Here is a 26,368-nt window from a genome sequence, read left to right on the forward strand (position 1 = left end):
TTTTGTTGTTAATATAGAATGATACAATTTAAATATATTTATATATGTATAGTTCTCATATAAGATGTTCTCTAAATACTAAACTCCACACATTTCGGTTTGAATTGAAATATTTCAAAAAGAACTTTCATTTTTTGCTGGTTTTCCATTTAACACAGCGTTTTTTTCCTTGTCCTTCTCTTTGCTTGGCTTGCATCGTTTGTTTCTTCTTTCTATTTGTTTTTTTTATGTATGATTTGCTTTCTAGGCGCTTTATATATATATATTATATATAATTTTAAATCATATTTGTATATTTTATGTATAGAGCATATATTTAATTAATAGTATGTTATCGGTTTTCCGTCTTGTTTAAAATATAGATTTCAAGGGTGGGCAAATACGTTAAAGTTCTCTTCCTTTCATTCTTTCATTATCTTCCATTTTGCTTCATCTTTTTAAGCAGATCATCCGTCTCTCGTTCTAATAAGCGTTGATTTTTTTTTTGTTTTTTTTTTTTCAATAAACATTATTTCTAGAATTAATTAAACTTCAAATGAGAAACACGCCAGCAAAATGTTAATGCAAATATAAACAACAAAAAACTTAATACAAAAAGAAGCAAACTAAATTGTAATTGAACTATAATAAGAAATAATATAAACCTACCAAAATGACAAAAATATTTCTTGGATTTTTTTATATTTAAATATATTTTTTTTTTTTTTGATATTTTTTTGTTTTGCATATTTATCGAATTACTAATCAATTTATTTAAGGATAACATTTTTGCAAACGGTGGCCTGCCTTTTCTTAGTGTTCTTGTTTCATCTATTCATTTCTTTCTCTATTTTTCTTTTTCCTTGATAAAAAATATATATTGCCTGAGCGCTCGCGCATGTGTGGGGGTGTGCGCAAAGAGAGTAGGGATGGGAGAGAGAGGGAGGGCCAAAAAATGTGGTAAGTGGTAATTATTTGCAATTAATGCAAGATCCACAGATAAGATAGTCTTGGATTTGTTGTTAACAAAATAAAGTAAAAGTTGCAGCTGCTTAAAGTTCATTTCAATTCAAATTTAAACTTTCAGCTATACTTATGTAGTGAATGGAGAGATGGCGGGTCAAAGGAAGGAGGATGGTAGGCTAGGTGAAAGAGTAAGAGGGAAGCTACTCTTATTTATATATATATATAGATGTATATATAAGTTGTTCATATACATATATATATATATAAATACATATAAAGTATTATTAAACGATTTCAGTGTATTCTCATTTCCTTTCTTAGCTTGCTTTCAGTATGTATATCTGTTCTTAAATTTATGCTTTCTCTTCCTTTTCGTTGGTGTGTACATGTGTGTTTGTTTGTGTTTATCTATGTGTTGTGTATGTAAGTTTGTTGGCGTGTTGTTTAGGACAAATGGAAGGACATGCTGCCCTCATTGGCAGCCACTTTCAGTTTCTGCCGCATCACATCACGACTTGAGTAGTCCGGCAACTTTAAATAGTTGACACACGTCATCACAGATGGTAGATAATCATTGGGATTCTGATTGCCATCCAATGTTTTACGCACAATGGTCAGAGGCGGTGTTAGGGATTTAAAACCACCTGTGGGCAAACGTGGCGATCCTGTCACAAACTGTAAGAAAGCACGCTGCTCATCGCGATCGTAGGAGGTGAGTATATCGTATAGATATTGTATGGCCTGAGATTCCTGATGGAAGCCGTGATCAGTACGGCAGCTGTCCTGCAGCATTTTGAGATCCCAACGCTGATGCTGTTCTCCAGAGCCGCAAAATACACACTCCAACTCTTCAGGATAGAACATGCGCAGACGTTGTATGGGAAAGACGGAATCGAAACCTGCACGAAAAAATTAAGATTGTAAAATTAAGTGGGAAAGTAAACATACTGTCCAACACTTACCCTCACGCAGCGCCTCGAATTGCTTCTGGACGCCTTCGATGAGGAACCAATATGTAACCAATGAGATATATTGATGCAAATTATGTATAGTCACTGGAGTATCACGACCCCCGCGGCACAATTCAATATTAGCATGACCGGGTAGAACGAAATCCAAGCCCAAATCAGCAATGGGACAGCCATCCAAGTCCAGTTGCTCGATCTAACAGTCAAAAGAAAGGAGGTAATATTATATTGCAATGTCTTTAGAGGGGACATGGCTCTTACCTTTTCGGTCTTCTCCATGGCATCAATATTTGGATCAGTAAATATATATTCTCTTTGGCGAACCACATCCTGCAAACGAACCAGTGTATTTTGTACTTCAGGCGCCACACGCGACAAATCGGCGAGACCAATCGAATGCTCTTCAGTTACCAGCCAGCGATAAAAGGGCAATGAAAACGGCAAATCCACCTGGGTAACGAAAGTAAATTAGTATTTATCGATTTTGAGAGAGATTACAACTCACCATTCGACTGTCCATCACAGCCTTGGCCATAAATTTACCCAGAAATTTAAATTTGGCCTTTGCTTTGGTCATTTGTGGCAACTTTGAGGATTTGCCCAATGGCTGTGGGAATAGGCCATGGGCAGCATGTACATAGCTGGTGGTGGTCGTTGTTGTTGTAGTATTATTGATTGTAGTAATGTTCTGCTCTACATTATTTGTTGTGCTGCTAGGATTATTTGGTGGTTCAGTTGAGGGATTGTTGTGCTGGTTATTGTGGTTAGATAGCGGCGGCAACGTCGGAACAGTTTCGCCCTGTTGTTGTTGCTGCTGACCACCAGACATATCACTAAATTGCTGTGCTATAATCATATTTAACGCATTCTCGTTAGAGCTAGCACTAGAGGAGCTGTGCTCCGAATGCTGATACTGCTGCTGCTGCTGGCCGCCAGCTCCCACTGCGTAGGGCATGAGATCGACTAGTGGAGCGGGTAAGATGATGCTGCGTTGTTGCTGTTGATGAAGTAGTAGTCGTAGTACTGCTTACTACAACAGTTGTTCCCTGTTGCTGCTCAATGGTGGCCGCCGACACTTCAACGGCATCTTCTATATGGAGTACAGCACTACTTGATTTAATCACATCTACTACGGTAACGGAGTTCTGGCGATAACTATCACTGCCATTCCACAGACCCAGGTCGGTACGCTGTAATTCCGCCGAGACCAGTGCATAGAATTCCAAAGTTGGTCCCAATCCGGTGCCGACTTCATTCTCATATTGGATTTCTAGCAAGGCCTTTGAATGGCCAAAGTCTTGAAGAATATGCTCAGCCTGCTTTAAGATATCGGCACGAGAAATTGCTCGCTTACGACGATCGAGACGCGGGGCCACACGTTCCGAGGACTCAGCAGCATTCAGATCCGGTGTAGTGTCCAATAGACGTTGCAGAGCACGATCTCGATCAAAACTGGTGGCATAGAAAAGCAAATGACGCGTCTCGAAGGGGAATAGGAATGGGCAGGCCATGCCAATCTGGGGTAACCATGGCGGCAAATTGCCAGTCATAATGACCAAAGGATCTTGAAGTTGCCTATTCGCCTTGGCAGTGATTTTCGGGTGAACGAATTCCACTTGTGGAATAATGTTCTGCCTAACCACACAGCCATACAGATGTTCCCAGTGTCGGTTGAGAGCGTGTATGACACGCAACATACACAGAGCATCCAATGAGGAGTCCTGTACGGTTACCACATCTCCGGGCAAAGTGCTACTCAGGAATGGCTTAAGAGCAGACATCACACTAGGAGCAATGCCCTCGTGCCATAGTTCAGTTTTCTTGCGCATAAATTTACTGCTCGATTTGTGGGCCTTCTTCGATGTGGACGATGACGATGAGGAATTGGAGCCACTGGCTCCTGATGAACATGACGATGAGGTAGCCGCACCGGACGTAGAACCACCAGAATTGTTTGATAGCTTCTGTTGTTGAACTCCACCGCTACTGCAGGAGCTTGTACTCGAGGTGGCTGCTCCTCCTGCAGTTCCGCCACTCTCCTCATCAACTGGCCTATAGTATATGGTATGTTGTTGTGCCCAGATGCTGGGATTTCCCAGCAATGTCTCCGATTCAATATCAGTCTCGGGTTGCTCATTAACAAGAGGCGAAAATTGTTTGACTGCCTGATAAACCGTCATATTGTATGGTAAAACATGTTCCCCTATCAGGAATTGCAACTTGTGCTTGAAACCAGTCTGTGTCATGACTACAGCGGCTACATTGTCATCCATATCTTCTTCACTGTCATCATCGGAATCAGCTCTTATGCCACCATAGCCACGTACGACCAAATAACGTTCGATGGCTTGCACCATGGCAAGGGGATCAATTTTAACAGTGCCGCCTTTCCATTGACGCAGATTACTGCACTGAGGATGACGCTGCAGATTACACTAAAAGAACAGAAGGGGAAACCCATTAATTGGAAATCGTTAATAGATACTACTATCTAGTCTTCTCCACTTACCTTCAGCTGATGTGTGTTAAAGAAACGCAATGCACTCTGATTGGATCTGCCACCAGGGCCGGCTGGGAAATCGTGCACCTTGACGGGAAATTGTTCCAACTGCGTGACACAGCCGTTCAATTTGGCCACAAATGCCCCGAAGGCAATTGGTTCAATGCTTGGCAATTGGCCCACATTCTGAAGCAATGGTTCTAGAGGTAATCCAGCAAAGACATGCATGAAGCTGCGTAGGCGTGCGTCCCGCTCCACCAGACCCGTTTCACTAGTCATATAATTCAGCATAGCTTTGATCAGTCCCGAATGATTTACCTCAAATGGTGAAATATCGCTCTCCAGCAGAATGGTCTTTAATTCGAGCAGCGCATCGAGACAATCATGATAGCTGCCATTTAATTTAAGTAGAATACTCGATAAACGTTCCAATACGTTTGTACTGCCGGCAGCCGAAAGATGATGGCCCCCGATGCCACCACTCGCGGCAGATGAGGAGGCGGCATTACACGATGAGCTACTGTCTGATGCGTTTAATGATCCCTTACTGCGTCGTGTCTCCTGTTCGGTATATCGTTTGACGAAATCCACTGCCTGCTCGCGCACCCATTGACGGGCCCGTTCACGATTGGCCGCAGCCAATAGATTGGCATGTGAAATGCTTTTACTTATGCTGGCAGCGACAGCAGCGGCATTCATGCCACCACTACCACCTGTGGGGGCATATGCCAGTCCAGCGCCATCTTTGCTCAGTCCATGTTGTTGTTGCTGCAGCTGCTGTTGCGTTTGCTGTTGCTGTTGTTGCTGCTGTTGTTGCTGATGATGCTGCTGTTGCTGCTGCTGTTGCTGGTGATAATGATGATTTGTCTGGCGACCCCAACGAGCCGGATTAAGTGAAGCCAAAAATGAAGATTTACTTGAACCGGCACTTGAATTGGCATTGCCAGCATTGAAACGAGATTTGCTGGAACCACTGCCACCAGAGCTAGGTGTATTGCGTCCTCCGCCTCCAGAGCTGCTGCTTCCTAAACCTATTAGAGGGGTTGGGTTGTTAGTGAATGAGATTCAATTGGGATAAATGACTTCCGTTTATACTTACTGGTAGCACGACTCAGAAGCTCATGCATGGCTGATGTTGGTGGTGGATTTCCGCCGGCTGCAGATGTCGCCACTGCTGGATCTTCTTGACGAGATTTAGCACGTCCACTGCTCTGGGATTTGCGTTTGGGTGGGACCTTACGCTTGAGCATGTCTGTCATTTTGTGCTGCAATGCGGATGCCGAAGATGATGACGACGAAGAGGCAGATGAATTATGGCTAGTATTAGTGGCAGCAGCGGTACTTGTGGAGGCTACCACCAAATGATTGGATTGGTAATTGCTGGACCCGGGGCTGGTATAGATCACTTGAGGCACCACCTGCGGCTGTTGCTGCGGATCCAATAGCTGTGGCGGCGGCGGTGGGGCTGCTGGTTGCTGAAAGTGCACATATTGCGGCTGTTGCGTTTGCTGCTGTTGGCGTGGATCACCGTGAAAGAAGACGGCAGCTGAGGCTGATGACGCCGAAGAGGATCCGGACGGAGCTGAACTACTGTAATTGAAGCCTCCACTACCAGCTGCAGCAGCTGCTCCTCCTCCAGAAGATACTTCCAATGGCGTGGACTTGACACTTGCTGTCAAAGCATTCATGGCGTGTGAGAAACTCTTCACCGTATACGATTGATGCTTGGAACTGCTAGGTGTGGTCGATGCACTTGCTGATCCGCCACCTGGCAGGGGTGGATTACTGTCCATGAAGAAAGGATTCACTTGCAAGCTATTCGCCGAAGCCGGTGCTGACTGTGATCCTCCAGCATTAGCCGTGGGCGTTCCAGTTGTACTCAATGTTGGTTTGGGCGACGGTTGCGAACAAATGGGATTGTTCGGATCAGTCAATTGAGTAAACTGATAGATAACTCCCTCGCGTCGGAAATGCGTGCCAAATATATCCGGCAATTGACGCATCAATATTTCAGCCATTTGAAGAGCGCCAACCACAATGCGCAAGTCGTTGCTTCCCAACATACCAGCAATGTGACTGGACACCAGTTGATATTTCAATACCTGACGCAGTAGCTCCGGTGTGGCATAGTAAACCATGCGTAGAAGGGCCCGCAGGCATTTGTAACGGACATTGGGACCAGCCGATGAACTGTAGACTTCGTACAATACGTTGAAAATATGCTTGATAAAGTCAGCAGCCAAGCCGCGCTCCTCCTTCAGGCAGGCAATGCGAGCATCTAACGATGGACGACGCTTGGATAAAGTTGCCGTTGCTGATGATGGGTTAGTGGTGGTAGTGTTGGTACTCGTGGCGCCACTGGTGGTTCCCGTTGGATTATTATTGTTATTGTTTGCAGCGGCGGCGGCAGCGGCAGCTGCTGCAGCAGATGTGGATGCACCTCCTCCTGTTGTCAAGTCCTGTCCACCAGCTGCTGTTGTTGGAGCCACATAATTTGGGTTCAATTTGCGTTGAACTGGCCTAGTGGTTCCTGTATCCTCATTAATCTGTTGCATGGCATGAAAATCTACCGTGTATGTCCTTCCCAAGGTACTCAAACTTATCTCGTCTTCGCTACTCTGATGGGCAGCCTCAATTAAACGTGAATCGATGGTTGAATAATTATGCCATGCCCCCCGATCATCTCGCCATTGCCATTGCACCTGATCTTGGGTATTCAATGTGGGACGATCTAACAGAGAGTCGACTGTGAAGATGTCATCCAAAGGAAGTCTGGGCATCAGTTCTCCAATGAGACAAGTCAATTCATACAGCTCGGATGGGGATCGGGCTATAAGCTCAACATGATTAGAACTGGCGGCCGCTGGCTCAGCATTTCCGGTTAACAAATAGAGCAAGGTGGCTGCTATATCATTGCGTAGCAGAGAAATGGCCAAATCTGGACAACTGCCGCACATCAAGCTGAGCATACGTACAACAGCCGTAAATGTTCCGGTGTTCAATATGGCCGGGGTAACAAGCAACAGTTGTTGGCAGTTCTTTAATAGATCCGGACTTGCTATTTGCTGCAAACGTTTGCCATCGTGTTGGAAACTTTCGACGAGACGGCAAAAAGCGGAACAGACACTCTCCACACATTTTTTATCCTGTTGCGAAAGCAGCCGAGCAAGTAGAGGCAAACTCTCCGATACGAAATGGAATTCCTCCGAATGCATATTGAGACAGCAATTGGCAGTTATGGCCAATGCGGCACGTTGTGCTACAATCGAGAAGAAATCCAAATATGTAAGGCATGCTGATATACCATTCGCTTGAAGAATGGCCTTATTGTGACGACGCGAGAGTATCTCTAGGGCGGTTAAACTCTGTTCAGCAACATCCATGCATTGGATCACCTGAAGTTTCTCGAGAAATACGGGCACTGCCTCGACCACAGTGCCTGATGACCGGGGCAGGGCTTCCAGCATATAGGCTAGGGCACGACAAGCATTATTCATAATATCAAAATTATGCTCCATGCGCAACAACTGGATCAGGGCCGGCACCACCTGCTTAATGGGAAAGCCGGCTAGGGTATCCTCATTGCCCATGACCAGCATTTGGCACATTTCAATGGCTGCTTGCAATTGTTGGGATTCATCATGGGATTGCAGTCCCTGGAGGAGTTGATTAGCCTTGGAACTGCTGCTATTGCCAATGGTGCGATGAAGTATATGTGTCATACGCGGACCCAAAGCTCCAAATAGATGCGGTGGCAATCCACGCGCCTCTAACAAAGCCTGCAAACGGCCCACCTCACTGTCATCACTCTCCGAATCGGCAGCACCACCAGCTCCACCACCTCCGGGAGGTCCGCTACCCACAGCTGCTGCTCCGCCTGTTGTCACATTGTTGCTAGCGCTGGCTCCTGCTGCTCCTGTGTTGTTGCTTTGATTGGCGCCCACGGCGCTGCTGCTATTGTTGGTGTTGCCACCACCAACTCCCACTCCTGATACCACACCTGATCCCGTTCCGATTGCAGCAGTTGCTGCTGATGCACCACCACCTGTTGCCGACGCTCCCGCCGGTACTCCTTGCGTTCCTGCTTGTGCTGCTGCTCCTGCTGACGATGATCCGACAATTCCAGTTCCACCGACTTCACGGGCTGCACTTAAGGCAGCGGCTACAATGCTGAGATTAGCAGAGTTGGTACCTAAATCGGCATCGAATAGAAAATTAAAAATGTCTCCATTAATATCATTATCACACTGTGACATTGCTAGAATTCAAACACTCAAGCTACAAGATTCTATTTGAATTATTATCTATATCGGAAATAGAATAGTATCGTAAAAAAGGAAGGGATAGATAATATTTGGAATGAAAGGGGTGTGTGTGTGTGTTAGCAAGGCAGAGGCTGGCAAGCAACTGTCAAACAAACGATAGTCAAATCAACATTTATCAATCAAAAGCAGTGTCAGAAAAAAATGATTGCTTCATATTCGTTTATAATATTATTTGTATAAACTGATCTAGAGCTCACGTTAAGATGTTTAAAATATCAATTTTTGAGTTAAAGCAAGCAAACAGTTTTGGTCAATCTTGATAGGGGATAAATTGGAGGTTGGGGGAGGGTAAAACATCAAAATTCAAATCAAATAAAAACAATACTACAAATAATAAATGTATCAAACACAAATTATAAATCAAAATCCAAAAGAAAATAATCAAAATCAAAAACTATATAATGCAAGCTTTAAGTGTTGTATAAATCAACTAAACAAAATATAAATTAAAAAAAAGAAAAAAAGTGTGCTGTCCCCTGGGTTCACCTTGTTGAGAAATGTAGGGAAATATATAAGTGGGTGTGGGTGTGTGTGTGTGTGAGAGTTAGAAATAGTGGGAGGATTTATGGGCTGCTGTTATTATTAGCATGATCATTCTTGTTGGTGGTTGATGAAGATTTTGCATTGTGTTTTATATGTGGTTTATGGTTTTGGTTTCGTTTACCTGTCGTCATTTGCTGTCCACCTGCATGCGGCGGTCCATTTGGCGGTTGTTGTGCCATCAAACTATATGTTAAAGCATCCGAAGCTGCTGAATAAGAACAATTTCACAACGTTGTTGAAGCAAATGCGAGTAAAAGTCGAGGGCAAAAATAGAGAGAGAGATAGAGAAAAAGAGACAATATAATATAATAATATTTAGTTGTTTGATTTCTTGGGGGAAGGGGGAATTTTTCAGTTGGGTGATTTTGGTGATTGGAGAGTCAGGAGGAGGTCAGAACACCGCGAACAAAGCAACGCAGGGCCGAGAGAGAGAGAGAGGGAGAGAGTGAGTAAGTAAGAGAGATGGAAATGATTCAGTATGTGGTTGAAAGGGTTTTTTTTTTTTTTTGTTTGGTATTTCCCTATAATTCTATATGCAAATATACAAGTGACCCAGCACCAAAACAAATTATACCAAGACCCATAAAGAAACGGTTTTTTACAATTGCACACGTTTTCGTTTCGTTATTTCTACATTTTTATATTATACAACGGACCACAATTTCTCTTCCTAAGTATGCAAAAAAAACAATAACAAACTGCTGCCCGGTCAATTATTGTTCGATATGTAGTAGGAAAAACAAAGAGAAGCCCTTTTCAGTCGTCTAAAAACTTTCTCCTATTTCTTATAAGAGTAAATGAGGCTATGGAAGTGTGTGTATGTGTGTGTGTATTTTGGGGGTTGTTGCATGTGTATGTGTGTTGTGTGTATGCATTTGTTTGCTTGCGGGTTCCTTTTATTTGCATTCTTCCCTTTTCCATCATCATCATCATCATCATTATTATCTTCTGTAGGCTTCTTCTCTTACCACTGCTTTGGGACACTTTAGGAGCTTGCTGCAGATTGGGCGGCTGCTGTTGCTGATGTTGTTGTTGTTGTGGCTGCTGCTGAGGATGATTACTACGATAGCTGAATAGAAAACCGGGTTGCACAATTGTAGCACGTTGCTGCTGCTGTTGATGTTGCAAGGCCAATTGCTGCTGTTGCTGTTGTTGCTGCTGTTGCTGCAACTGTTGTTGATGTCGTACAGCCACAACAACTGTATTACCGCCCACTTGTTGATATTGATAGGTGCCGGGTGGAGGTAGCAATTGAGGTTGTTGGTGTGGTTGTTGGTGATGTTGTTGTACAGCAGCAGCAGCTTGATGTTGGTGTTGTTGTTGCTGCTGCTGCTGCTGTTGGGCGGCTGCCGCTGCTGCTGAGCTCACACAAGAACCCGTCTTGCCACGTGAACTGCGACGCAGTGAAGAGTGTTGTTGTTGCAAATGTTGTTGCTGTTGCGTAGGTGGCACAAATGTCGCTGCTGTTGTTGTGCCGTAACGCGCCAATTGTGGGGGAGGTTGCGGTGGTTGTTGTTGCTGCTGCTGTTGTTGATATAATGGCGGCCCTGGTCCTGCCCCTGTGGATGTATAATGATGCGGAGGAGGTGCTTGATGATGATGATGCAAAACAGCCACAGAACTATGATAATAATGTGCTGCTGCTGCTGCTTGTTGCTGCTGATGATGATGTTGTTGTTGTTGTTGCTGTTGTTGTTGTGCAAAATAGGCAGCTGCTCCGAAGGAAGACAAATGTGCAAATTGTTGCTGCTGCTGCGTTGGGGGCAACAATTGAGGCGGTGGCTGCTGCTGTTGTTGTTGCTGTGGTGTCAAGGCATAGGGCGGCATTAGGCTGTAGTCAACAATTGCATTGCTGTTGCTATTGTTGCTGATGCGTGGATTTCGTCCCACTACGACAGCAGTCGCTGCTGTCGCTATTGGTGGTTGTTGCACCACCGCTCCCGCTGCAGCTGCAGCTGCCACCGCCGCCGCCACCCCCTGCTGCGCTTGGGGGCCGGCACGTGGCAGCTGATAGCCCGATGAGGACGACGTTGTTGCTGTTGTTAATGGCACTCTTCTGGAGGAGTTGTTGTTCTTGTTGTGTTTGTTGTTGTTTGGTCCTTTTTTTTGTTGTGGTTTTTGGATGTCGGTAGGTTATTTCGCCATTGATTTTGTCAAATTTTGTTGTTTTTTTTTATTAAGGTAGAAGGAGGAGTAGAGAGTAGTGGGAGACAACAGTTAAACAGCTTTGTTGCTTTTTATTTGGTAATTTTTGTATTTTTTTTTTTTTTTTGTTTTTGTTATGGCAGCTAAACTACTTTTAGTTAGTTGTTGTTGTTGTTCAAAAATGCAAATAATAGATTGATTTCTTTTTGTTTTGAATTATTGTTTTTTTTACAATAATAATAATTTTGTATCTATTGTCGTCGACTGACAATGATGATGTTGCTGCTGCTGCTGCTGCTTGTTGCTGTTGGCTCTCACACTTGGTGAAAAAAAGTATACACCTAACTTACTTTGATTGAAACCCTAAATAAATGTGTGTTTACGTGTGTGTGGATGTGGTGGTGGGTGCGTGTGTTGGTGTATGTTTTGGGTTTCGGTAATGTGTGTGTATCGGAAAATTTCTTTAAGATTTGTTTATGCTGCTCGTTGTTGTTGCTGCTGCTGCTAATAGTTGTCGTTGTCTCATCATCTCCTTTTCTCTCCCTCTCGCTCTCTCTCACTCTCTCTCTGTCGTACTTGCTTTCATTATCTCTCTTCCTTATACTCTTTTGCCGCCCTTGTTTGACACCGAAAAACAACAACATCATCATCATCATCAACAACACACAAGCATCAGCATTTTACGTGTCTTTTCTCGTTTTTTTTTTTTTTTTGTTTTTGAAAAGTATGTTATATATAATATTATAACAAGTTTATTTAAAACCAAAAAAGGGGAGAAAAAGGAAGCAACTACAATTGCCACAACAACAACAACAACAACAACGTAACGTGCAAAATTATAAACAAAAGAAATATTGGTACACAAAACAAAATTCTCGCTTTGCAACACTTGAAAATTGCAATAAATTATAAACAAAATTTGCCTACAAAAAAGGGATTTTTAACACAGGAGGGACACAACGGATAAGGGATGCTGGGGGGGGTTTTGGAGGACAAACTGGGAGACGGACGGGCGGCACATACTATGCATACACTTATAAACTAAATAGAGAAAAGGAAAAATATACATATGTACTTAAATTTCCTTTTCTTTTGGGTTTTTTTTTTTTGTGCATAAATAAATTAAATAAATATTTCGAGCTAAATAAAATGTGGGCGTTTTGTGAATGACACTCCGATTGGTGGAGTCGGAGGAATTTATAAATAGTGAGAGAATGAGGAGGGGAATGTGTAAGCAAGAAATGGTAAGCAATGGGTGGGTGAGTTAAAGTTTTGTGGGTGGTTGTGATATAATAGAGAGCCACCATTGAACCCCTTTTCTAAACACTGGTTTCTCCCAGCAGGGTGACAGCACACACACACACAAACAATACAAAAATATTGAATAATTATCATCGAAAAAGGTAAATTCTTTAAGTACTTTATAATTTAGCAAACTATAGTCAAGTTCTCTACCGATCCTATATCCATATTTCAAAATTTGATTTGAATTTAAATACATTCAATTCTTTTGGGAAAAATACATACTTGCAATTTTAAGTTCAATTCTATTTGGCTTATTCCTTTTTAATTTTTTTTTTTTTGCAAATTCACTTAAATGATTTTGCCAAAATTTAATCACAAGCAGAGCAAAGTATATAAGAAATTTGTTGTTGTACAATAAATTTTCATAATTTTTTTTTTATTCTCGCTTCGTTTCTTATTTTTTATGTGTGTTATTATTTTGCGTTCTAAATGTCGCAACGTATGAATTAAAACTGCCTTCAAGTACATTGGCTTTCTGAACAACAAATAAAAATGTATTTATTGTAATTGTTGTTGCTGTGTTTTGGTTTTATCAACAACAACAGCAAGAACAATTAATATAATACTATGTATATATACACACACACAGACATAGACACACACTCACGCGCATTCAGAGTTGTTCGCCATACAAGAAATGTCTGATAAGAAATTGTATTTGTTATCGGTTATATGGCAAAAAATGCAATTAATTTGAGCCGAAAACTCATGGAAGTAGCAACACACTGGAACGACGTGGCGTGGCGACTGTTCTAAATTAAAGTGGTTATTTGTATCCTAAATTATATTTGTATATGTATTTAGCCGTGAAAAGTGACTTGTTACCTATTTCATCGGGTAGAAATTTGCTTCTGAATCGGGTAATGTGTGTATCTATGTATAAAAGGCGGGGATTTTGGGCACAGTGCCTATAACAAAACTTTTTAAATCTGATTTTAATTTAAATTTCAATTGTTTGCATTGGGTATTTTACTACAATAAAAAAATTAACCTATGCGTTTAAGTTTATCAACGATAGTTCTATTGGTTAATTGGTTAAGCAGTGAGAAATGTGTAGAGTTCAGAGTTTTAGTGGTGGAGAGATACCAGACAGAACATAATGCCAACAAGCCATAAATCACCACAGATCTTTCATAAGATTAACGGAAATTTTGAAAAAACTTATTCATTACTTCAATATTAAAGTTGATTAAAAATCGAAAGTTATTTTCAAAATGCGACTTTTTTTTAGTCATTTATGATTTTATCCTCGATGTGTGCAAGGCATACGGGTAATACAAATATGCTGGGACTAAGAAAACATAAAGGATAATCTACAAGTATTTAACATACAACAACATATAATGATATACATGTACATATATATATATATATATATATATACAAGCTATTCTACAGTGTTTAATATACATACAACATTTAATTTTATCGGGACTATAGAATATTAATTTATGTGAAATCTTATTGCAAAATGGAAATGGTATTTATGGGAAATCAACTCACCAAGTTCACCGATTAGTTGCTGAGCAAATTCACCCTCGGATAGATCTTCGATGTCTTCGTCTTCTTCAATATCGTCGTCGTCTTCTTCGTCCTCGTCCTCCTCGTCGTCTTCTTCCTCAGTTATCTCGTCTTCCTCAGCAACAATTTGTGCGTCTTCCTCGTATGATGAATCCGCAGAATGGACAATTTCGTAAAAATCGCCAACAACTTGCTGACGTTCGTCGTCTTGCTGATATTCTTCCTCTTCCTCCTCGTCGTCGTCGTCCTCTTCTTCGTCGTCGTCTTGTTCCTCCGAGTTGTTGTTGTTACTACTGTTATTGGGAACAGACTCTGTTTGGAACGGATGTAAATCCAACTCAGCTGTATTACAGGAGTTGGCAGACAAGATCTCTGATGATGCTGTTGCTGTTCCTGCTGGTGCTGGTAGTCCTTGTTCTGTTTGTGCGTCGCAACCTTGCCGCTGATCCTCCAAATTTTCGTCAGCTTCAGCTGCCGCTTCTAGTGGTTGCAGTGGCTGATGATTCCGTAGATTTTTCCGATGTTTCCCAAGCTTATGCAATGATACGGCTGCTGTAGCTGCGTCTATGGCCGCAGCGGCGGCTATCACTTCCGAACGACTGGTCTGAAGGCGGGCTGACTGTGCCTCACTTGTCGCTGCCGCCAATGATAATAACGACAATGATGACGAGGAGGACTCCTCGTTTGATAACTGTTGACCCTTCTGTGATTGCTTCGTGGTTGATGTGTTTCTGGTATGACTTACTTTACGGGTTTTGCGATAATAATTCAATAAATTACATCGAGCATTAGCTGTGGCAGCAGTTGCACCACGCTGAGGTGTTGTACTGCTGAACTCCTGAGAGCCACTACTTCCGCCGCCTGCCTTGCGTCTGCTTGTCGTGGCAGCACCACTACCGCCGCCGCCTCCACGAATTTGACGGGAATCTGCTGCTGCTGCAGCACTGCTTGTGCTTGGTAATTCTTCAGGGGAAACAGTCTTGGAGCGGGTGCGTTGAGCCACACAATCCCCGGCAGAAGAAGATGTTGATTGAGTTGCTACAGTCGGTGTACGTTGTTGCTGTTGTTGTTGTGGTGTTACCGTAATTGATCCCGATTGCACTAACTCGCCGCCTTGCGGCTGCAAACGACGCTTCTTTACAGGCGAGCCTAAGGGCTCAACCAATTGGTCACCACCGGGAGCTGCTGAAAAGGACATGAGAGCAAACAGAAAAATTGATATAGTCTATTCTGCGTATGGATTAGTTTCTTCTTATTCTTCTATTAAAGGCTGGTACACGCGCGTTAGATGATTCACAATTTTGTCAAAACAGAAAAAAAGTTAATTTTTTATTTTTGCACAAACTTATTTAAAACCAACAGGAAAACTTAAAAAAAAGAAACCATATTTCTATTTGATTTTAAAAATAATGCTTGCTATGTATATTTATATCCACAATATATATAGAAGTATAGATTGTAGAAATAGCTGCCAAATACTGAAGTATTCACAGATTTGACTCTATAGACAATGTCGTGGCTAACTTGGGTTTTTGTTTTAACAAAGCTTAAGGCCAACTTAAAAATTCAATATGGATGAATTTTTGACGTTTTAAATGTACATTTTCTAAGGATACACACAATGGTTGTGCACAAATTTCTTATGATATAGAGGGCAGAGGGGGAACCTACATTGATTGTTGTTTTGTTGCTGCTGATGTTGACGTTTCCTTTGATTGCTGGGCGATGTTCTTGTTGCAGTTGCTGAAGAATCGTTTATATTTTTGGGCGTGGATGCTGTTGTTGTGACAGGGGAACGCGAATTGGTCGCACAAAATTTACGACGAGAGATTTGCGTTTCTTTATTACCGGCTAAGGGGTAGGCGGTTGACGTTGTAGAGGATGATAAATTATGTCCTTGGTTGCTGCTGCTGCTGCGCGATGGACGTATTGCAGCAACTGTGACGGCGTTGACGGAGGAGCTGACAGCTGTAGCTATTGCTAGTGTTGATGTTGTTGTGCTGGTGGTGGACGTTCCCGTATTGCGTTTTCGGATTTTATTATTGTGATTTTTACTGATGCTATTGTTGTTGTTATTATTGTTGTTGTTGTTGTAGTGATTGCGTCGGGACGCTTGAAGTGTTACTGATGTTGTGGTTGTTGTTGTTGTACCGTCGTCTTGCTGCCCCTCCGTCAATGCAGAGAGCGATTGACTTTTAACGGATTCGGCCATAGACGACACTTAACCGCAACGGCATCGAACACACTTAACATGCCACAAAAACAAAACACTGGAGGACACCAAATAAATTATATTCTTCTTTCAATTCTCTTATTGTCTCTTATTCTTGTATAGAGAGAAAAGAGAGTCCCGTTTCTTTACTTTCCCTCTTTCTTTTTTTTTTTTTTTTGCTTGTTCTCGACGGTACAAAATTTAATTGTCTTTAAATTAAACACTAACACAAATAAACACACGGCGTTGGATCGGCCTTTTAGGTTTTATGTATATTTATTCCCATTATTCACATAAGCTTTTCCTTTGTTGCAAATTTCCGTTTCTTTTTTTGAAGACTTTGAAATTATGCGTGGCAGAGTTTTTGTTTACGCTGCTGCAAATAAAAGAAAAGAAAATTTAATTATTTATTTAATTATCTAATAGAAATATTACATTTTATTGAGCCAGCTAACTATCCCCCTACTTCTGAAAATTATTTGGTATGCCAAATTGGTCACCTTTGTTGTAACTTTTGATATTTCAACAATAGTTTTCTTATAACACGCAAAATATTTATTTTTAAAATTTGAATTTCCCTGAACTGGTCCAGGCCAATGAAAAATAGAAAACAAAGAATTTAAAGGGGACGATGTAGGGTAGATACACTATTCCAGCCAGGCGCTGGCAGGCAACAGCAGAAAAATTGACTTTGGTTCAGGAACAAGATCAAGCAGGAAATGTGCTGACAATGCGAACGAACGAAGCGACAAGAACTACGTCGACAACGACGTGTATTACTTTTAGATTGGGGTGTTGTACACGGACCAAAGCAGCAGTGAGAGGGACCGACTGACAGGCAGCTAGACCAGACCAGACAGCGCTAGCAAATGAGTAAGTGAGATAAGAGAAGAACAGCGAACAGCAAGTATTTTTCATAGTTCAATGAATGTGTGGAAAAAAAAGGGAAAAAGAAAAACCGGCTCATGAGGGTAGAGGGTAAGGTAGAAGAAACACCGCTAAAAAGGAAATGGATGGATAGCTATGGAGAGTCAGGCAAAAACTCCAGCAGGATTTATTTTTAAGGACAGGTACAAACAAAAAAAAACCAAAGCGACAAAAGGAAATCAACAAGAAGAGAGAAACATGGAAATTGATAACAAAACACCACCACAAATACATACGCACACACAGAGAAACAGGCGCGCACACGCACACACACATTTGAGCACATTTTGTCAACATATGAAAACTGTAAATAAGTTAACAGCTGTTTGCAGCCACAGCCACTGACACGTGCATCTAACAAAAGAAAGAGAGAGGAGAGAGCAAATGAGAGCAAGGTATTGAGAGCATTTATCTTTCACTCAATGGCTTCAACTAAGTTGACTCACTCAGAGTTCCCTCTCACCCACATATATGGCCTCTGTTTCTCTCTCATACACAGCTGTGAGCCATGTATTAATCAGCTGTTTTTGGCTGTTTTGTTTATATTTTGCTTTTCATTTTGGCCCCCATTCCCCTTTTACTATGTATATAAGTGCGAGCGAGAAACGAGTTCTCTCTGTGAGTTTGTGCCTGGGTGTGTGTGTGTGTTGATGGCTGTCTGTGTGACTTGCCATGCTTGTTTCGCTGCTTGGCGAGAACGAAAAAAAAAAGAGGAAAAATATATGAAACAAAACCGAAACGTGTTGTGCCCTTTGCCAACGTCAACGGCGCAGTCAACGTCAGTCAAGAGAAAACGTTACAGATACGAAATTTATACTTGAAGTGGTGGTTTAAGGGGAAGGGGAGAACCTGATGGAAATGCGTAGTTTTTTTTTGTGCGTGTTACAAGTTGTCTGGCCTGCCCTTTTTAATTTTTAATACAATTGTTCCACAAGCACCTATGTGTATGTTCATCCACCTACCCAAAAATGGCACTTATAGACAAATGGAAGAAAAAAAAAATTGAGTTCAAGGCCATCTGACAAAACGAAACCAGCAAACATTCACACGAACACAAGTGACGTTGCCAAAGTCAACCTCTCAACCACATGCTAAATGAAAATATCTATGTACTTGTATAAATTTTGCTTTTTTTCTCTCTCGTTTTCCAAATTTGTTACAAAGCTTCATTTGAGATGACAAAGTGATCTATTTTTTGTACAATGTATGTACGTGAAATATCGTTTGAACTTGTGACCATAGGTATTTACATAATTCATATAGAAATTCTATTATAATTGGCTCAATGTTTATGGACATTTAATAGCCTTGTTAGTTGCAATTGGAAACTCGTGATTCAATGTATTACCATCACTATTTAATAGATTCTCCTCCTATAGTCAGACTATAATATGCCACAAGTTTTTCACACCAAAAAGCACGACGAGGCCACCAAATGGCAGCGCCTTCACGTTTACATTTATGTATAAATATATACATATGTATTGTACATACATAGATATACGTTGTATGTGTATGTATATGTACATATGTAAGTAGTCTGTGCGTGTATGTACGTAGCTTTGCGTGTGGCAACTAACTCCAACAACTCGACGAACATATGGCGGGTGTGTAATTTGTATTATTCTCTCTTTTCATCTCCCCATCCCCTCCTCTTTCTTTCACACACTCTTTTATCAGCATAATAATTGAAAATGTAAAGGGCCTCGAAAAACCACATAGTACATGTATTCGTATGATATGCAATTAGACTAGAGGGCAACCCTCATATGTGATTTGTTTGACAACCCTACATAAATACATACCGCTATGTATACACATTCATACATACCATATGTATCTAGAAACATAATTGATAACAATTTCAATGTAACCTCTCACCCTCCCACCATCACCTCATTTCTTGTCTCACACCCTCTTCTCTTGTGACTGTTGTGTTTTATTGTTATGCATAATTTTGTTGTAAAAACTCAGTGGAGCATAAGGCCCTAGCAACTTTTTTTTTTTCTATTACGAAACCTTTCTACGCACATAGAGAAACAGGCTGCTAGGGAGAATATAGAGATAAAGGGGGGGCTGTGAGAGAGAAAGAGATAGGAAAACTTTCTATTGTCAAAAAGTTAACGGTAAAGCATTATACCTTATGTATGTATGTACATTATGTATATTTCCTTTGTGACGCAGTTATTGCGTTGTTTAAGACAGACACTTGACAACCCTTAGAATTGGTGTTGCAGTTGCAACAAATCTTAAAAGAAAATGTAACTTCCTTTTTTCCTTTGTTACACTTAAAAATTGTTAAAACTTGTTGCAAATTGGGTTTATGTGTATGGCTAAAGTATATAACAATTTCATTTTTGAGGTAGGAGAACAAACGAGTCGCAGCAGCAGCAACAGCAGCAGCCGCAGCCATTTACACAACTCGTTATGTACTGAAAGCATGAGAGAGGGAGAGTGAGAGAGACACACAGACAGAGAGAAAGATACTCGCCTTATATACAGTTATACACACGATTTGGTTTTTTTCTTTTCTTTTAGCTGCTGTTGCAGTTTTAAGCCATAGCGTATACCATTTAATATATGAATTAACTATTTATTAATTAATTGGAAATATAAATCTATAAAAAATGAAACTTTTTCCTCTTCACTTGGACTTAATTGTTTATGTGTATGTCTGACAGAGAAGGCACGAGGGCCAGCGCATGACGACGATGACGATGTTACACCAACACACAAACACAGAAGAATGATTATAAAAGCAAATCCATTAGAAAAAATCCACTAATTTGTTGTGCATATAAACATATACATAAAATTAATTATATAAATCACACATTTACACACCAAGGAAACAAATTTAATTCCTTTCGCCTTCTTTTATTTTCCGTCTTTTCTATCTTCTGGTTTCCTTTTTATTTAGCTGTGCACGCATTCAAAATCAACTTACGAATGAGGCAGCGAAGCCAACTGAGAATGAGTGATACGGGTCGAGAGTCAGCGTTAAGTTGAGTGAGTGCGCGTTTGAGTTGAGTAGAAGAGAGAAATTGGTTGTTTCAAATCATAAAACAGGTCACTCAACCCCCTGGAAATGAGGTCAACAAACCACCAACAACAACAGCAGCCAGCAGCAGTAGCAACCGAAACAGTAATTATATATTCATATTCATCAAGTTAAAATGGTTGTCAAACAAATTAATCTAATTTTAAAATTTGAATTTATACTAAAATACAACAAATTGACTCAAAATGGCTGCGTCGAGAGAGAGAAAGAGCTGCGAGTTGCTCTCTCTCACTCTCTATTCTCTCTCTCATCTATTTCTAATTTTTTTTACCACCGTTATTGGATCAGCTGATCGGTGCACTCTATGTGAATGCGTTTTTAAGTCCTTCATATTAAAAACGCATTTAAAAGAAGTTTTCAAGAAAATCAGCAATCACCAATGGTCGTCGCCACGTAAATAACTGGCAAGTCTGATAAAAAATGGTCGCCCGTTATATTTATACAACGATAACCATTAGCGAAGCAGCTATCAACAATACCACAATAACTAATCAGTATTTTTTTTTGTGTCTTCCTTTTTTTTCCCAAATGTTTTGTTGCCCTGTGTAAAAGAGCTTGAATTTTGAGTGAATCACGTTTCTCTCATGTACCTAGCAGCAAACGTTGTTACAGTTGGCCTAGTTGAAACCAGCAGCGATTATTTGACTCAACTCTAGCTCACCTGCTGCTGACGTCGTCATTACAACAACAATAATAATAAAAATAATAAAAAATAAAAAACCATGAAGAAAATGCAAGTCAAGTCAGTCAATTGCATATTGTAAGCAAACATATGTATGATGTTGAAAAACCATCAACAACCCATCTAACACTATCCAACAAATTTCTATTCATCAACTATTTAAGCTATGCCCTCCAACCCCATAGTTGGATTATATAGTATACAAATTTTGTCGCGCAGTGTATTATGCACAAATACAAACTCACACCAATGGCCATGCAGTTTGTGCAAAAAAGAGGCCACGGCTGACAAATTGGGGCAAAGGCAAGCGGAAAACAGCAACAACAACAGCAGCACATACACGGCACAGCAGAAAAAGCTACCGAAACAATTTAATAACAACAAAACATAACTTTCGCTTATCGGTGGTACATATATGCCAGTCAAATTTGCATATCGATAACACAGATTTTTAGAGATGACAACGTAACGTGAGTTCTATTATGAATGCATCTTTTAAATATAGTTTCAAATCAAATAATAAAATCAATAAATCAATTGGTTTATTAGTTTTAATAGTAACAGTATTCAAAGCATTTAATTCATTATGAATCAAGGGATCCCTAAACGCATACAGCTGGCAATATTGAATGCAGCACAACATTCTCTCGTATATCCATTTGCAAATGGATGCTATGATCTGGGTCGATGCCAATGATGAGCTCTTCATTTGGTAATTGAAGGGCCCCAAAGAAGGCCGATGCTTTGCGTGTGTCAACCGAACAGGAGGCGTCTTTAGGACCGTTTTGATCAGCAACCAAGATGCTCTGTAGCAGACGCTTGAATCGTGTGGTTATTGTGGCCATTTCCGATTCGGCCACCAAATTTAGTTCACCTGCCGAACTGGCATGAAACACCAGGCTTGGTGAAATATTCTTTAGTTTCTCAATTAGACTGCGCATGAGACGTAACGAAGGAATGTTTAATACAAGCTGGGATGATGGAACTCTGGGCACTAGATATGGTGGCCACTCTTTAAATGGCACTATGGTAGCTGGTACATCGTGTACTACTTCACGCGGCTCGCACGATGTGGCCGAAACGACCGAAGCAATAACGGAAATGCAAGGAAACTGTATTCTTTGCAATTTCATTTTACAATTGTTTACATTGCTCATTCGCAAAACGGCCAGAGAACGACTTAAATGAGCTGCAGACATCTGAAGAACTATATAGCCATGTTCCTCTCGGGCTGGCTCACAAAGATATTCCGGAAAGTAATCTTGCGAAGCTATACTGGTCCACACCAATGGCGATGCCGTTGAACTGTGCTCCTCATTCACAATAAAATGAATTTTCTGATCCTCAAGTATCATTAGACAATCCTTGGCGAGTTTTGCCAGTGTGGCAATGATACTCTGAAACTCCCTCATATATAACGGATCCTGCATTAACGCACGGAACTTCATGACGACGACGGCCGTGACGATGTCTTTAAAAACGAAAAACAAGAAAAAAGGCAAGGAGAACAGAAAAAGTAAAATCAAACGATGCCTCTCACATATGAAATACAAACTACTAAAGTGAAATTAATATTAATAATAAAAAGACTTGTACTATTTAGGGCATTGAACGAGGTTAATAACATTCTTTATCAATAATAGAAATTGCAAAGGGCTCATTGTTCTTTGAACCTAAAAATGCGACAATGACATTTTATAATTCCCAGAGTATTCCCATTTCGTAAATATCAGGGGTATCTCTAGAATGGATATTTACTGCTGGATAAAGGTAAATGTTTACTATTACTACTCGAGATTTCAGTGTTGAAAAGTGGAAAAATCGGGTAAAGCTAGATTTCAGTGTTGTCAAACGCTATTTTTTATTTGGCGCGCTGTTTGACTGCCCTGGTAGCCAAATATTTTAATCTAAACTCAAAAGTCGAGGAATATTCGGCTGCTCTGGCAGCCGAATATTGTATTCTAAACTATATTTGTTCTATAAAATCAAGAAATATTGTAAACTCAACAATATTTTCGTTTGTTGAGAATAGTGCGAACAAAAGATTCAAAAAGCCCGCGTATTCGAGTATCCAAAATTCGGCATTTGGCAACACCATCTCAAAATTGAACAGCTTTTTTTAGCCGGAAAAAGCTACTTTTAGCTATAGTCCCGCTAAAAATATTAATTTTCTTTTGTTAATTACTCAAAAACTACGAAATAAATCGCCAAGGCGCACCTGAGGTCGTGCTCGTGCAATTTTTCTCTTTCGTTTGATACCAAAATTATGTAGTTTAAGGGCGTTTTGGGCCCGAGTAGTAATAGTAAACATTTACCCTGGATAAATATCAATACACCACACAACCCTTGTGTCCGCTGATTCAACTCTATCCCCCTTCTTAGTCTTTTTTGCCTTTATAGCCATCGTACCCCCCGCTTTCCTGTTAATAGAAACTGAGGGTTAGGGCTATATCATTCCTGCATATGTATCTAGATATGTGAGTGTGGCACTCACTGGTTCTTGGCAATGTCGGCTTGAATCCAAGAGAGTATGACGGAGAGGAGAGTTCAATGTACAAAGGCACACACAGACAACATACACACACACAAACATACTAAGGGAGAGAGAGAGAGAGAGAAATAAAGAGTCAGCAAACAAAGCGCAGAGCAAGTTCCGACCGAGTGTGTTGTGTTTTGGCTTTTTTCATTTTGGGGGACGGACTGTTGGACGACGACGATGACTACAACCTCGGTCGTCGGTTACTACTATAAGAACGACGACGAATCAGTGTGTAAAGAAGAGTAAACGAAACCGAATCCACTCCAAACTCCAACTCCAAAAAGGCATCATCAGACCAGACCAGAACGCCAGCAGCAGACCACAGACAGACACAACAGGATTTTTTTGCAAGAAAATAATATAATATGAACTCAAAAAAAGCAGGACAAGAAAGGCAAAGTGTGGCACATGGGACAGAGGACAAGGGTGTGCCTACTATCTCTTCTCTACCTGCCCCGCTTGGTGTTTGCAACGGAAATCAAATTATGTAGTGGGCCCCAAAAACGTAGGCGGCGGCGACGACGTAGTCCGTCTGTTCTACCGTCCCTTCGTCTCTCTTTCTCTTGCCTGGGCAAAGACTTCTTCTTGGGGGTCAAAAAATATGTTTGTTCCTTTCTTTCTTATTTTCCAGTTGCAGCAGTTCAATCAACTCTCAAGGTTGAGTTGTGTGGATTTGTTTACACGACACCTTCAGGTACATCATAAGTGGAAATCAGATATAAATTCTACTAAATAAATGAATGTTTTAAATGCCTTCAATCTTTTGTTTTAATAATACAATAATTATTTTTCCCCATTTATGCGGTTTAATATTTGAGTATTTCTTGGCGCTCTTGTATCTTTTTGTTGGTAATCAGTTTTTAAATACATACATATGTACATATTTTTAACTTTTAAATCAAACAGCTGTTCAAGACACGTTCTCTTAATGACGTCACACACATCTAATTGAGTAGCTTATTTCACAAATACATGAAAATGGCAAATACCTGAAAGATTTATACTCTTTTGAATCGTTTATTGAAATTTGGCATTACTTGCAGAAATAAAATTTAATTGAATAAGCAGCAGCAGCGCGTTGCCAACCTTCAGAATATCGCAGAAACGCGAATGCAAGTTTAGATATGTATGTACATATGTATGTATGTACATAAAAAAAACATATTGACACTAGGGAAATACATACATACATACATATACACATAATGAAATGGCCTCAGAAGAGGTTAGTAGTCGTTGAGGAGGCGGGGGGGTACTGTCAGCTATCTCGCTACCACCTACTCATGCAGATAAGCATCGATGAGTCTTTAAAAGTAAACTCTTTCCATTGCAGGCATAGATAAAAGAGAAAGTAAAAGAAATGGGAACTAGTGACGGGCAGGCAGCAAATAAAAACACAGAGAGGAAGGTAGCTGCAAAAGGAAGCTATCATCAATTTCAAAATAGAATTTGAGAAAGAAAAAATCCATATTGAACACATGGAAAAGGTCGAGGAGTATCGGATGGCCATGAGACCGAGTTGACAGTGTGGCCAAATGTTCTCGCTATATGTATATACATAAGTGACATTTATTTCTATAAAAACAAAAGCAAAAAAAAACACCGATCAAATGCAATAAATGCAAATTAATAGCCCGCATTTCTGATTGTCATCTCTCCCCGATTTTCTGCACCATCTTCTCTTCCTGACTTCCACCTAGTAGTCTTTTCTTCTCTCTCTTTCTGTTGCTAGCTTTTGCTGCACTAGCAGCCATTGTAAAAATCAATACCAAAAACACTTTTTCTTAGCTCAATTTCCAATTGAATTTATCTAGACAACCGAATGAAACTCACAAATTTGCATTTCTCTCTTTATTCGGCAATTAAATTCATTGATCGAATTCTAGAAATTATCATCATAATTAAAGAATTTTTAGAAAAAATGCAAATGGTCGACATTTTGTTTTCTGTATTTTTTTTCCTCCTCTTTTGCTCATCACTCATATACACATACACACGTCTGCGTGCGTGTCTGTGTGTGTATGTGCATGTGTACATCGCGTTTGAGTGATTTGCCCAGCGGAGCCCCACTTGAAATTTTTTTACTTATCTCACAACTGGTACGTTTTTCTTGCTGAATCACTTTGACTTACCTTTGAGCTCAATTTATTTTGATTTTTCCTTGTAGTTTTATTAATTTTCACACAGTTTTTTCCTACTTAATTTTCATTAATTTCATCAAGCTCCACAACAAAAACAAAAACTCACACCGTCCAACTCCAACAAAAACAGTGTGACCAGTCTCAATATGGACGAGTGGCAAACCAGGGATCATTTTGAACACAATCGATAAGTTCTTACCCACCAAACATGTGCATAGTTGATACATAACAGATGACCGTTTACGTTTTACGCTCTCGGCACAAATGGCTAGTTTTCGAAATTATAAAGTTAATAAGGCAGTCATGAGTGTTAGGATAATCAACAAATAAAAGTACGCAAAGAAGTGGTAGTTGTAGGGAAACCGATACAATCTCGCAAACCGACCTGCTCAGGTTTGTTCTTCAAAGTCTTAGTGAATAATACGTATTGTTTTATTTAATAATTTTCATTATTTTCAAAAATTTGGGCAATAAGATACGCGTGATCGATACACAGAAATCGCTAGCATTGAAATTAAAAAACACTGTTCAAAAAAACCCGCCCAAGATGTTGT

General features: G+C 40.5%; 2 protein-coding genes across 2 annotated transcripts; both read right to left on the bottom strand.

The window, feature by feature from the left end:
* Positions 1–1,314: 1,314 nt before the first annotated feature.
* ctrip (E3 ubiquitin-protein ligase ctrip) lies at positions 1,315–25,962 on the bottom strand. The gene is given in 12 exon segments (XM_068295920.1): positions 1,315–1,844; positions 1,908–2,109; positions 2,175–2,363; positions 2,419–2,844; positions 2,846–4,348; positions 4,423–5,444; positions 5,513–8,605; positions 9,403–9,489; positions 10,250–10,840; positions 14,235–15,437; positions 15,924–16,840; positions 25,806–25,962. Coding segments are annotated over 11 exon segments (9,312 nt in total). The 5' UTR covers positions 16,465–16,840; positions 25,806–25,962; the 3' UTR covers positions 1,315–1,389.
* Positions 21,737–22,582, bottom strand: Hus1-like (Hus1-like checkpoint clamp component). Its single transcript, XM_068296592.1, has one exon. It carries the CDS (start codon positions 22,580–22,582, stop codon positions 21,737–21,739), a length of 846 nt encoding a protein of 281 aa, XP_068152693.1.
* Positions 25,963–26,368: the final 406 nt, after the last annotated feature.

Source organism: Drosophila tropicalis, unplaced genomic scaffold (genome assembly GCF_018151085.1).
Source record: "Drosophila tropicalis isolate 14030-0801.00 unplaced genomic scaffold, ASM1815108v1 contig_859, whole genome shotgun sequence".
Taxonomy (NCBI): domain Eukaryota; kingdom Metazoa; phylum Arthropoda; class Insecta; order Diptera; family Drosophilidae; genus Drosophila; species Drosophila tropicalis.